General features: G+C 37.4%; 2 protein-coding genes across 3 annotated transcripts; one reads left to right on the forward strand and one right to left on the reverse strand.

Annotated features, from left to right (window-relative positions):
* The first annotated feature begins 347 nt into the window (after positions 1 to 347).
* LOC103695875 (glutamine synthetase nodule isozyme) lies at positions 348 to 5,809 on the forward strand. The gene is made up of 13 exons (XM_008777312.6): positions 348 to 507; positions 2,455 to 2,494; positions 2,610 to 2,713; positions 2,826 to 2,874; positions 3,089 to 3,195; positions 3,331 to 3,418; positions 4,044 to 4,172; positions 4,264 to 4,338; positions 4,494 to 4,547; positions 4,723 to 4,760; positions 4,909 to 5,068; positions 5,168 to 5,228; positions 5,322 to 5,809. The coding sequence occupies exons 1-13, from the start codon at positions 434 to 436 to the stop codon at positions 5,411 to 5,413; spliced, it is 1,071 nt and encodes a 356-aa protein (XP_008775534.2). The 5' UTR covers positions 348 to 433; the 3' UTR covers positions 5,414 to 5,809.
* Positions 5,810 to 7,033: 1,224 nt separating this feature from the next.
* On the reverse strand, positions 7,034 to 11,262 carry LOC103697658 (putative cinnamyl alcohol dehydrogenase 9). 2 transcript variants are annotated; one of them, XM_089930818.1, is made up of 5 exons: positions 11,141 to 11,262; positions 9,971 to 10,081; positions 7,658 to 8,171; positions 7,432 to 7,585; positions 7,034 to 7,352 (listed from the first exon to the last, which is right to left on the reverse strand). In XM_089930818.1, exons 1-5 carry the CDS (start codon positions 11,221 to 11,223, stop codon positions 7,111 to 7,113), a joined length of 1,104 nt encoding a protein of 367 aa, XP_089786944.1. In that variant the 5' UTR covers positions 11,224 to 11,262; the 3' UTR covers positions 7,034 to 7,110. The 2 variants fall into 2 exon arrangements, with proteins under 2 accessions (XP_089786944.1, XP_017695968.3); XM_017840479.5 differs by having other exon boundaries at positions 9,971 to 10,084; positions 11,144 to 11,223.
* Between the last annotated feature and the right edge of the window lie 1,601 nt (positions 11,263 to 12,863).

The raw sequence follows: 12,863 nt of genomic DNA on the forward strand, positions 1-12,863 counted from the left end.
TATTTTTTATTATTAACTCTATTTTCCTTTTAACACCAAATAAATGTACGCAATCCACTGAATCCAGCCAACCGTAAGGCGCCACGTTGCCTACAGTCGACACAATGTTAACGGAGAAAAGACTTCCGCTTTCCAAGTAGTCATATTTGCCCGGCCGACGGAGATGTAGTAAACGGAGGTTTCTCTCCGTTTTCTCAGTTCAAGAAAGTTACGCCTCTCCAGTCTCCGTTAGTTATTACTGTTTTATTTTTAGTTTTTTATTCGAGATATCGATAAACCTCCCACGGTATCCGTATTGCCATCGCCGCCTCCTTCGCTATATATAATTAAACACGAGATACTCTGTTCCGTGGTTAACATCTCTGACACAGGGGAAGCTCTCTTTCTTCTTCTTCTTCTCCTCCTCCCCCTCTCTTTTTGCCGCATAGAAGCTATGTCTCTGCTCTCAGATCTCCTCAACCTTGATCTCTCCGACTCCACGGAGAAGATCATTGCCGAATACATCTGGTTTGCGCTCAGTCCCCTCCCTCTCTGTTTCTATTTCTCTCTCGCTCTTTCGGTTTTATATCTGATTGTTTTCCTTTTGGATTCTTCCTTTTGCTATTCCGTTCTAGTATCGAGATTTGTTTTAAAGGACCTTGATATGTGCTATGGTCTTCCTCCATTTTGTTCTGTTCTCTCATCCCCGCCTTTTTTTTTTCTGTTTCGTTTTTTGTTTGAGGGGTTTACTGCCTTTCTAGTTCCTTGGGTTTCTGTTTTCTATAGATTTGTAAGGGTTGCATGTGTTTCTCTGGTTTGAATCTTCCCTCCCCTGCTGTGTTCTGTTGTAGTCTGTTGTAATCTCTTCTCGTTTGGTTCTGTGGGCAGTGTGAGTGCTGTCTCTCTGATTTTTTTTTTTTTTGAAGTTTTTGTCTTGGTATAGATTTCTTATAAATGGGTGAGTACGTCGGGTTCGGTTCATCCCCTCCTCGCCTGTTCTTATGATCCCTGTTTTCTTTTGTCATTGTATTCTGTTTCAGGGTGCTGTTCTGTTGTCTTTTTTGTTCTTGGGTTTTGTTCATTATAGATTTCTGGGAAAGGTTGTTTCTTATTTTTGCCTTTGGCATGCGTTACAGTTTGGATTACTATAATATAGAGGAGGGTTCATCTTTATTCATCCTGTTTGCTGGACCACTCGCATTTCCATTTTGTAATTCACTTTATGGTCGATCGATTGGTTCATCGTTGAAATATTAAAAGCTTGAATTTTATGATGGGTCAGTTGTATTTGGTGGCGAATATGCTTACGGTGTGCTCATTATAGATTTATGAGAAATGCATGAGTTATGGTCTGCTGGACCGGTTGCCCGGAGGCACGGACCTGCACCGTGCCATGCCGGGCCTGTACCGACATATTAAAGGAGGCTGGGGAGAGGGCGAATGGGAGAGAAGAAAAGAGAGAGAAGGGGGAGGGGGAGAGGGAGGGGGAGAGGGAGAGGGAGGGAGGCGGAGGGCCGATGACCCGGATGGAGGAGGGCTCTGCAGCCGGTTGTTTTGTTCGAAACAAGGTCCGTTCCTTTTTTTATTTTTGCGACTTTTAAGTAAAGTCGGCAAATCGCTTGTGACTTCACTTAAAAATTGCAAAATTAAAAAAGCAGCCAAACTGCTATTTTAAACGAAACAGAAGATCTGGCTGCGGAGCCCGAAGGAGCCTCCTCCGTGCGCACATGGCTCGCCGGCCTCTACCGGCCCTCTGGTGGCCGACCTCTGCCTCCCTCTCTCTTCCTTCCTCTCATTCTCTCTTCCTCTCTTGCTCGTTCTCTCTTTTCCTCTCTTTCCTTCTCCTTCTCCCACTCCGGCAATGGATTTCATTTCCGTTGCCGAAACCATCCCGGTCCGCCGTCGAGATGGCTCAGTATGACTGGAACCGCCTGATTTGGAATAGTTCCGCCGACCTTGGCCCGAGCATCCTTGCTTATTTCTCGACTTTGGTCCTTAAAGACTACCCTTATATAATAGTTTCTATCTGCTCAAATTTTTTTCTCTCTCATTGGTATGAAGCTAAGATTTTTCTTTTCATGATTAGGTTTTGATGGTTATTATGCTAATTTGAACTCTAACTTTTTTTAAATCTATGATTATTCTTTTATTATTTTTTTAATTTCAATTTTGTGAGGACCGTACGGGCATGTTTAGTCCCTCATCGGCTATTCATCGGATAGATTTTGGATATTTATACAGGGCTAAAAAGTCTAAATAATATCTTCCGACTAATTATTTTGGGTGAGGTCCTGTGCTGTGACAAATGCTATAAAATCAGACTTGTTATGATCCTTAACATGCACTCCTTTTTTAAGCATTACTGGGCAGATCTTCACTAGCCTAATAGAGTGAAACTGCTTCATTTTCTTTGGTCATTGTTCTGTGGGAATACTACATATGTTATGTTTAATCTGTTAATATGATATCCAATAGGGTTGGTGGATCTGGAATGGACATCCGGAGCAAAGCAAGGGTATATTTTTCACCCCCTGAAAGTTTATTCAATTTCATTTTTTTTAGCCACTTCATATGATGCTTTTTGTTTGATTTCGCCAATCCATTTGACTATGTACAATTTCATTTAACAGACGCTCCCTGAGCCTGTCAGTGATCCCAGCAAGCTTCCAAAGTGGAACTACGATGGTTCAAGCACAGGTCAAGCTCCTGGAGAAGACAGTGAAGTGATTCTGTAGTATGTTCTCGTATTCCTCCTTATTTTAGGTTTTTACTAATTGTTTCTTTATTTGTCTTGGTAATTACATCCTCTCTTCATTTGGATTAATTTTGCCAATGTGTTCTTGTAGTCCTCAAGCCATTTTCAAGGACCCATTCAGGCGGGGAAACAACATTCTTGTAAGTTCTTTTTCTTTTTTGTTTTAATTTTTAAATTTAACTACTTGGAACTTATCATTGCCAGTAATCTTGTTTGAGCTTTATGCTATTGGTTTTCTCATGGAATTTCCATACTTCTTGTATGATATGAATTTTATGGTTATAGGTTGTTTGTATTCTTTTTATATAAATTTGGTTTGTTTCGTTAGATATTTTTTCCCTTTTTGATAAATAGGTGATGTGTGATTGTTATACACCCGCTGGGGAGCCAATTCCCACCAACAAAAGATACAATGCTGCTAAGATTTTCAGCCGCCCTGATGTTGCTGCTGAAGAAACTTGGTATTACTTTCATGTCTTCTTATTCTTTATTCTGTTTAGTTATTTTATCTTTTTCTTCTCTTCTGATGATTTTATATTTTACATTAATGGACCCATTTCTTGTTTTTGTTTCTTCCTCTCCTTTAACTGGTGCAGGTATGGAATAGAGCAGGAGTATACTCTTCTTCAGAAAGATGTGAACTGGCCTCTTGGGTGGCCTACTGGAGGTTATCCTGGTCCTCAGGTAATAATTTGATACCAACTTGAGGTGCTACATGATGGATTTCATTAAACTTTCTTATTTTCATGTTTCTTTTTGCATTGTTATATGGCTTTTGTTTGTGCTTGATGTATCCCCCTCTTAGAGAATTATTAGAAGTCCATTAATGCCTTTTGCCTTTCTTTCCTTTACACATTAAAATATATTGAATAAATTTTGAGTGTATAAAGAAAAGAATGAATGGAGAACTTATATAATAAGCACTGTTATTCTCGATCCTTTTGTTTTGTTGTTAAATATTGGATGTTCGTCTTATATGTTGAAGCTTGTCATTCAGGTTATCTTCATCATAGATGAAGGACTAGTTCTGAATTGCATATTAGTTTTCATTCCTGTTCCATGTTTTTCAAATTCTTTATTCTTTTGCTGATGTTCATGTTTTGCAGTGTCTTTTTTTTTGTGATTCTTTGTTGATGTTCATGTTTCCTTTTAATCTCACATTATTGCCATCATTATTGGATTTATAGATCATCAATGAATTCTCCTTGCACCAAAGTAAGGTCTTAAATCTTAGAGGATCACAAAGAGAGTGTTTCTTTGATATGCTCAAACTTATCGAGTTGTTCTAATGAATATGGATTTGTAACAGGGTCCTTATTATTGTGGTGTTGGTGCGGACAAATCTTTCGGGCGTGACATTGTTGATAGCCACTACAAAGCCTGTCTTTATGCAGGGATTGACATCAGCGGTATCAATGGAGAAGTCATGCCAGGCCAGGTAAGTTTTTTGATCCCCCCACCCCCCTTCTCCTCCTTTAGTGGTTTTACTTATAATCTGACATCATTTGTTGTCATTGTTATCTCTACAGTGGGAATTTCAAGTTGGTCCTGCTGTTGGCATCTCTGCTGGTGATCAACTATGGGTTGCTCGCTACATATTGGAGGTAAATGCAGATGCTCAATCAAAATATATGTTCTCCGGACAAGGCATGTCATATGAATGAGGGACAACGGCCATATACTAGTTTTGATTCTGTAGAATCCATAACTATTTGGTTACCGAACTGCTAATTGCATATTGCTTCTTTGATGTAAACAGCGAATTACTGAAATTGCTGGTGTGGTGCTCTCCTTTGATCCGAAGCCTATTCAGGTAAGATCAACTTTCTTCTTTCTTTGCCGGATCTTGTTGTTTTGACTTTGTATCTTCTACTTCGAGGAATTGAAAAAAGAATCATTGAGGGGGTGGGAGGACTCTTTCTATATTATATCAATGTCATTGCGATGTCCTAATGTCCAAAATTGCTTCTTGAATTTGTGGCTACTAGGGTGATTGGAATGGTGCTGGTGCTCACACAAATTACAGGTAATACAATTCACAGTGAATGATATGTGGAAGATGCCTACTGCATTTTCTACCCCTTCATCCTTTCAAAGGGAGCAAAATTACAACCTTTTCCACACCTGAAGGTTTATTTATGTTGATGTATCCATTTTCTGTTGGTGGTTCTCAGCACCAAATCCATGAGAAGTGATGGAGGGTATGAAGTCATAAAGAAGGCAATTGAAAAGCTTGGCCTGCGGCACAAGGAGCACATTGCTGCCTATGGAGAAGGCAATGAGCGCCGGCTTACCGGACGACACGAGACTGCTGATATCAACAACTTCCAATGGGTATGCATGTCTTGCAACTCTCCTGCTCAGAGACATATCCTTGAGAAAAGAATAAGATTCAATTGAGTGCATTCATTACCTTTCTCTCATGGTTGGCAGGGAGTTGCAAATCGTGGGGCATCCATTCGTGTTGGCCGTGACACTGAGAAGAATGGCAAAGGTTAACAACATTTCTCGGCTAAATCTAGTTTCCTTTCACTGTTTGTGTTGTTTTCCCATCTCAGACTAGAAGTGCCCTTTCTTCTATCATCAGGATATTTTGAAGACCGAAGGCCTGCTTCCAACATGGATCCCTATGTGGTTACCTCAATGATTGCAGAGACTACCATCCTCTGGAAATCATGAGAGGCCTGCTACTCGCACCTTCTGTTAGGATTTTTGAGTCTCTGTCTTGTGGGATTCTGAGTTCACCATCTTGCATTGCGCTTGGAACTCTTATCTTTTCAGTAGTCTTTGATTGGCATTCTTGTTGTGGTAGTAGTTTGGAGTCATTGCTCTATATTGGGAGAGACTATGCAGGCAAATGGTTTTAGCTATACTTGGTTGTTTTTGCTGCTTTATATTTTCAATTTGTAATCGGAGTAGCAGCAACAAACAATATATTTTGATAACATAAAAAGTTCTCTCTCAAAACAGATCCTAGTTGTCCATTTGCAGTATGATACTGCCAAGTTGGCAGTGAAAGACTTATTTAAATATGCCGGTTGAATATGTAATTGGAATTACTTGTCGTAATCTTGATTTTTGGTTGTTGAGTTAGGAAGTCTTTCAGTGGAACTTAGTTGGATCCCTGCATTTTAATTTGGCTTTCAAGTATCCAATTCTAAAGGCAATTTTATATAATTATTCTAATGAAGGCTTTCCTATCTGCTGATATGTACTTTTGCAAATTTTTTTGTATGAAGCAAGATGAGAATGAAAAAAAAAATCATTTTTCTAGATGAATTTGTCTGACTCATTTTTCCTCAAAAAAATTGTCTGGCTATTGGGTACTTGTCTTGCACATGGGAAGATTTTTGTTTGCATGAATGGCTTTAAAAGGAAAACAAATGCAAACAAGGATCTAGGAGCGCTTGTATATCGGCTGTGAGTACTCCTTTGGCATGTAACTACTAGTTGGAAAATGCCACAAGATGGAAACCAGTACACATTTTTCTGTGGAGAGAAATTTGTGAATTATTCTGTTTTAATCACATTTGGCCATCGCTTATTTATCATTTTATTATGTGTAGCCTAGTGAAAATCCAATTCTCTTCAAAAGATAATTACTTTGCTTATCATTGTACATCTGTTTTCTGTTCTTTGAAATTCAAACTAATTAACCAATATTTCTCCTTGCATCATGTTGACATTTTAAATTGTAGGGTAAAATGTGGAAATCTAGCCAAATGATGGTGTTTCAAAAAGATGATAATCTCATATAAAATTTTAAAAATAAAAGATGTCTATGATTAATTGACATAGTTGCATATAGGTGCTTGTGAGAACAGCAACTCTGTAAGCAACAAAAACAATAAAAAGACAATTTTAATGGTTCAGCTATACAGGCATAATTTGCTGAATTAATCTGTCAATCAAAAATTAGTTAATAATTGCAAAAGTTCAGAATATTGTGACTAACCTATAAATAGGATTAACATTTGATCTTATCTATGGTTAAATTATACAAAAATATTCTGAGAGTTATTGTAGTGTTGCTGAAAATGTGCAATTTCATTCTGTTGCAACTTAAAAACTCATAATAATTGTTGTCAGCTTCTATGTTCATGATATCACCTACCAATGTAAAAAAAAAAAAAAAAATTCAGGAGAGCAGGGTCTACTTCTTAAAATTGACTTCAAGGAGGCCTTTTTTTTGACAATCTTAGCCGGGGCTTCCTACTCTCTCTCTCTCTCTCTCTCCCCCTCCCTCTCTTTCTTTTCATAGAGGCTTTACTATTATCTGAATTAATTGGCTCAAAAATATTATCTGAATGATCTGCTCTTACTTCTTATTGTAAGCTGTCAAGAACAACCACAGGCAACAAAGCTGAGCACGAGAATTAAACAACATTATTTTGCTCTCCCAAATTCTGAATTTTGTAAGACAATCTTATGGTGTTCGCCACATCGATAACGAATCGGAATCTCACGTCGCCCTTCTGAAGCCGCTCCATTGCAGTGTTCACATCGTCCATTCCAATGACCTCAACCTCTGCTGTTATGTTATGCTCCTCAGCGAAGGACAACATATCCTGCGTACCCTTCACCCCACCAATTATACTTCCAGCCATAATTTTCCCTCCTGCAAGATACTAGCTGAATAACGTAGGTCCCTCCAATCCAAAGTATGATATATAAAATTTATCAAACTAGCTCAATACCTGCCATTATAGGGAAGAGAGATATCTCTGTAGGCTTGGTCATCCCACCAAGAGCAATAAGTTTACCACGAGTCTTCAGCAATGCGAACAGGGGCATAAGTGAGTGATCAGCTGCAATGGTATCAAGAATACCATCCATTGTGCCCATGGCAGCCTATTTCAAAAAAAAAGATAGCATGACCTGAAGAGGATGATGACAACAATCCATGTTAGTGAAAAGTTCTACCTTCATTTGCTCAGGGTCTCGACTGACTATGAATGAGTCAGCTCCCAACTTCTCAGTAGCTTCCTTCTCCTTGTCAGGACTTGTGCTGATAACTGTAACTTTCACCCCAAACGCCTTGGAGAACTTTACAGCTAAATGGCCAAGCCCACCAAGTCCAACCACTCCCAAATGCTTCCCAGGTTCACTGAGTCCATGCTCCTTCAGTGGGTTGTACACTGCGATCCCCGCACACAGTAGAGGTGCAACCTTGTCTACAGGCAACTTGGTGGGGATCCTGACGGCAAAATGCTCATTGACAACTAACTTATTGGAGAATCCTCCATAGGTCGGCGTACCGTCGGGGTGGGAGGAGTTGAAGGTTGGCACAAGTTGGGGGCAGTAGTTCTCTGAATCCTGCTTGCAGTCGTCACAGGAAAGGCAACTGCTGATGAAGTATCCTACACCCGCCTTGTCCCCAACCCTGAACTTTTGGACATTGCGACCTGCTTCAGTGATGACACCCACAATCTCATGCCTGCAAGAATTGCACAAAGGAAAGAATTATTATAAGCTTTCATTCTGGACATCTGTTTGGCTTTAGACCATTTTAAAGATCACTGGCTGGCCATTTTCATATTATGGATCATGGAAGATTATACATATAACGAAGGTTGCAGCGAATTTGCTGCAGCGAAGAATTAAAGAGTTTAAAATAACTGCTCTTGCTTCTTGTAGAATGCAAATTTTTGTTCCGTCCTGTAGTCTGAAAATACATGAACTAATGAAAAACACAATTGCATTGCCTGACTGTCTTGACAAAATCCCAAACTTGAGAAAATTATATCTGAATCCTCTTCTCTTCGAGGAAAGTTTACGTTTCATGCATAATCTATATCCTTCTGACGGCAACAGTGATTTTTATTTTTCAGTAGGAGATTGTAATAATTATTTCATAAATACTAATTGCAGTGGCATTTGTTACGAAGACATATGATTGCAGTTGTCAACAGCTTATTATTTCTTTTCACAATAAGGAAATACGGAAACTACGATTAAATTTGCAAGCATGAGATAGGATACTTTACTTGACAGTAGGAACAGTTTTAAAAAGCAAACATATCTGAAACTTTAATTTTTTTTTTCTGGGGTTTAAATCCCACTCTCAACACCAATATATTTATTTTATCAAGAAAAATATACCGAATTATCCATTCATAATGGAAATATCTTGATCTTGATTTGTATGTGTAGTTTACTGCTTCTGTATAAACATACACTGTTAATTATACAAATTGCTATGTGTCAATTAGTTGACTAATATAAAACTCTGAAGTACTATGAATGCAAATTATTGCACAAAAGGAGACCATTGTTCTCTCATCATAGCTGCGTTCTTTTTTTCCTTTTCTTTTCTTTTGTTTTTTCCATATAGAGAAGAACTCTCAAAGCTCTGTAACATGACACTAGAGTGAGGTAATAATCTTTAAATCCGCTAGGCATTCATATCACGTCTTAGGTCTTAAGCAGGGAGTGTCAGCAAAATGTGCAAAGGATTAAAGTTTTCCAGGGAGAAAAGTTGAACAACAAGAAATTTAATAAATAAGGAATCATCACTAAATGCAGTAGAAATGTCGTATGTAGTTTATATGTGCTTAAAATGTTGTAACATTAAAAACATAAAGTTCTTATAATTAGATAAGCTTACAATAATCTAATTACAATTCATCTGCAATACATTTGAAATATTTAGAGTACCTTAACACAAACAAATAACATTATGGGTTCATGAGAGGTATTAAACAACGGCACACCATATAGCACTCGACAGTGTTTGGAAGCTTTTACTGACAAACTCTAGTTTCACCTGCTTGCAAAAAGGAGGAAATGTGGCTTCAAAAGAGTGCTTCAATGACCATTCCCAAGTACCTATACATTTTTGATGGAAGGGGACGGTGTTAATCCACCCTCACAACACTTACGTGTTGACATGGCAGCAAGTGACTGGCTAGATCCAAACTTTTGATGTTTTTAGGAGGAAATGTTGTGTGAAAATATCTTAATGCGCTAGCTGATAATACAATGCTGAATAATAATGACATATTTGTGTCTCTGACCTTGGAGAATTTGGTGGCATCTTTATTTGTCACATAATCAACAAAAGTGTTTCTTATTTCATTGCTTTCAAATCAAAGCATAGAAATATCATGCACAGAGAATTATAATGCTAAACTAGCTCATGACAATTATGAAGAAAAATATTCAAATGCAATAAGAAATCCTTTAATATTGGTGAAAGAAAATTTAGATCAAGCTACTAATTCTGTAGGTTCATACCCGGGGACAACTGGGTATATAGCATTTCTCCACTCATTTTTGATGGTGGAAAGATCAGAATGACAAATCCCACAGTACAATATCTTCAAGGTGATGTCATCATCTCCTTTAGTCCTGTAGAATATAGTGGCACATCAAATTATATAAAATAAGATCGCTAGTAACCTTTAAAAGTAAATATATTCTGAAATAGGTTAATCAAAAAAAGGTAATGGATATAAAAAGTATTATTTAGTATATATACATCCATTATTTGTTCGTTCTAGATCACTAAGATGATATAGATTGAGAAATTTTTCTCATTCAGCTTTTACATAAAGTGTAACAACTCTTCTTAGTTCCATGTAAGTATTCAAGATCTTTCCAGCACACAATCAATATAGGACTAAACGTCGCAGATACTATAATATACACCCGTAAAGATCCTCTAATCCCAGATACTAAGATCAACCTATGGCCAGTCTCAAAAGGGCGCATGCTTTAGTATTTCCTAGTCTACATTGGCCATGGACTATGCCAAGTCTATACCATTTGTAATGATTCAGAATTTCACAAAAAACTAGCTGGAAGGCATTATTTGGATTCTTTGACCTTGCATAAGTATCACAATCAATGTGAGAGTAAATATACGCCCATACAAGTCTTCATGTAAAGTGTATTTATCAAATGTATCTACTACATAAAACTATTAATTTAGAGTTTTTTAGATCACGATTCTTTTGTTATATTACCATTGCAAATACTCTTAGTGGTTATATTTTTTGGGAATAAACAAAAGATATATAACCTGAGAAGAAGAGAGGGAGGGGGGGTGTTGGTGTGCTCGTGTGGCATGTTAGACCTCATTCCCGTTACACAAAGACGAAATTAACCGGATAACAGCTAAATAACATCTGCTATGACATAATTACCCTACAATTCAATACGGACCTCAAGACCATCACAAGGGTCAAACCTTTAAACCTTGAAGAAGAGAGAGTACTATCGACTGGAACTAAGAGAAGGAAGACAAACCGTGAGTATCGATAACAGAGGAGACATTTCACATGAAGTTAACACTCAGACATCTATTTTTTTAAATTAAAAAAGGGAAGGAAAACATAGCAATACAATAGAGTAACCAAAAACATGCGTGCGGGGCGAGAGAGAGAGAGAGAGAGAGAGAGAGAGAGCCTTAAGGGGAAGGAGAAGGGGGAGAGGACTCCAGTTGCATCCCTTGCTGCCAATCCAAATGCCATGTTTGATTGCCCCATCACCCTCTCAAACGCTGTCTTGGAGATGACAAGAGAATAATGGTCGTTTCCAAGACTCCTACCTTCCACTTTGTAAGGTGGAGAGAGCTTATGGACCTTTTAATGATTAAGATATCCACTAAGTGTATCTTCTGGATGAGTGCACTCAATAATAATATATTCAACTTTCAATTCCCTGCTGCACAATCCTTGCATACTTTGTCCATTTAAGTCTTAGAATTTTCAATAAACAAAAAGTTTCAATCCATTTAAATTTAATTATAAATACCATAAATTCAATTTAGACCTATATTGCAGTGTCTACTAATCTGCATCAACCCGCTCTGATACTATTTGTAACAACCTAAGACTTCATTCAAAAAGACTAGCGAAAGGTATTATTTGAGTTTCTTAGTCTAGTATAAATATCCAAGATATACCCAGTGCATTACTAATACAGGACTAAATATATGCCCACACGAGTCTTCACATCTTTTGTTTTCTTCTTTCTTCAAAGTGGATATAAAAATAATGTATTAAATTTTAGCCCTTACACAACTTGATTTATGAAAAAAAAATCTAATGCTTTCAAATAACGATGTCAGAAAACATATAGAATTAATATTGTTTCAAAAACATAAAATATCATATGGAAATACATAGTAACTAAATAGGTATATTGGACATGACATGCATGTAAAGAACCCTTCAATTCAGTCCCTACCTTATTTGAAAAAAAAAAAGACACACTTATAAGATGGGTGGGGTAAAGAAAATCTGAAGGGGCAAAAGAATTTTTTTCTTTTTTTTTCCAAAAAAAATTCAGCAAAGCAACTGAATATTCCAAGAGACTTAAAAGAGGCCTTCACATAGATAAAAATAGGAGGAGGAGGATGGGTAATTAAGGAGGGGTTGACCGAAGAGAAGGTGGAGAGGAGGGAAGGGATAGATGGGGATGTGGGGTATTAGTTTTTTATTTTTTAAAACTTGGAATAATGATTAGAGAATGGCACAAGTGACATATTAAATTATAGTTAGTGCACTAAAAGAGAGATTGAAACTTTAAAAGAGAATATCTCATAATTTTAATTTAAAAATGATGGCAGTTTCAAAACAATTAAAGACAAATACAAGTCATAACTGATTTTTTTTAAATATGCGAGCTTAATATATTCAGTAATACAAAATTAATAGGTTAATTAATAAAAGGATTATTTTGATAATTTTGCGAGGACAACTAAAATCTAGATTATTTGCTCCCCACCCCTTTTTTTAATTATTTTTTTCTTGGTTGCCGTGAGCTGGGTAGCTACTGGCCATGCACAGTTTTTACTCGTAGGCAATGGTGATCCCCATCTACAGACGAACAACTAACATAGAAGCTGTTTTCATCTTTGTTGTCAACCAAATTAAGCTGGTGTAATATAGTAGTTAACAGTAGGGATTTATTGCAAACAACTTGATTCAACAGGGATGTAAGGGTAATAAAGAAACTGAATCATTTTATCTGCCTAAAGTTGAAAACCGGTGGGTGGGGCTGCTTCCTTCCTTCCTTCCAATCCCTGGCCCGTTTTTCCACTCAGTAGTGGGGAGCGAATGGTGAGAAAGATGCTCCATTTCAGCAAAAAAAAAGGAAAGATGCTACATCATCATTAATTAAG

This window comes from Phoenix dactylifera, chromosome 5 (assembly GCF_051530095.1).
Source record: "Phoenix dactylifera cultivar Ajwa chromosome 5, Ajwa_hap1_PhDact_Kaust_v1.1, whole genome shotgun sequence".
Taxonomy (NCBI): Eukaryota; Viridiplantae; Streptophyta; class Magnoliopsida; order Arecales; family Arecaceae; genus Phoenix; species Phoenix dactylifera.

Bases quoted from the DNA above. Each gene is read 5' to 3' on its own strand.
- LOC103697658 (XM_089930818.1), bottom strand. From the start codon at position 11,223: ATGGGGCAATCAAACATGGCATTTGGATTGGCAGCAAGGGATGCAACT. The intron at 10,082-11,140 runs CTCTCTCTCTCT...ATTCTACAGGAC, and splicing joins TTCTCCTTCCCCTTAAGGCT to TAAAGGAGATGATGACATCA. The intron at 7,353-7,431 runs GTATTGAGCTAG...AGTATCTTGCAG, and splicing joins TCTCTTCCCTATAATGGCAG to GAGGGAAAATTATGGCTGGA.
- LOC103695875 (XM_008777312.6), top strand. From the start codon at position 434: ATGTCTCTGCTCTCAGATCTCCTCAACCTTGATCTCTCCGACTCCACG. The intron at 4,173-4,263 runs GTAAGTTTTTTG...TTATCTCTACAG, and splicing joins GAGAAGTCATGCCAGGCCAG to TGGGAATTTCAAGTTGGTCC. The intron at 5,069-5,167 runs GTATGCATGTCT...CATGGTTGGCAG, and splicing joins ATATCAACAACTTCCAATGG to GGAGTTGCAAATCGTGGGGC.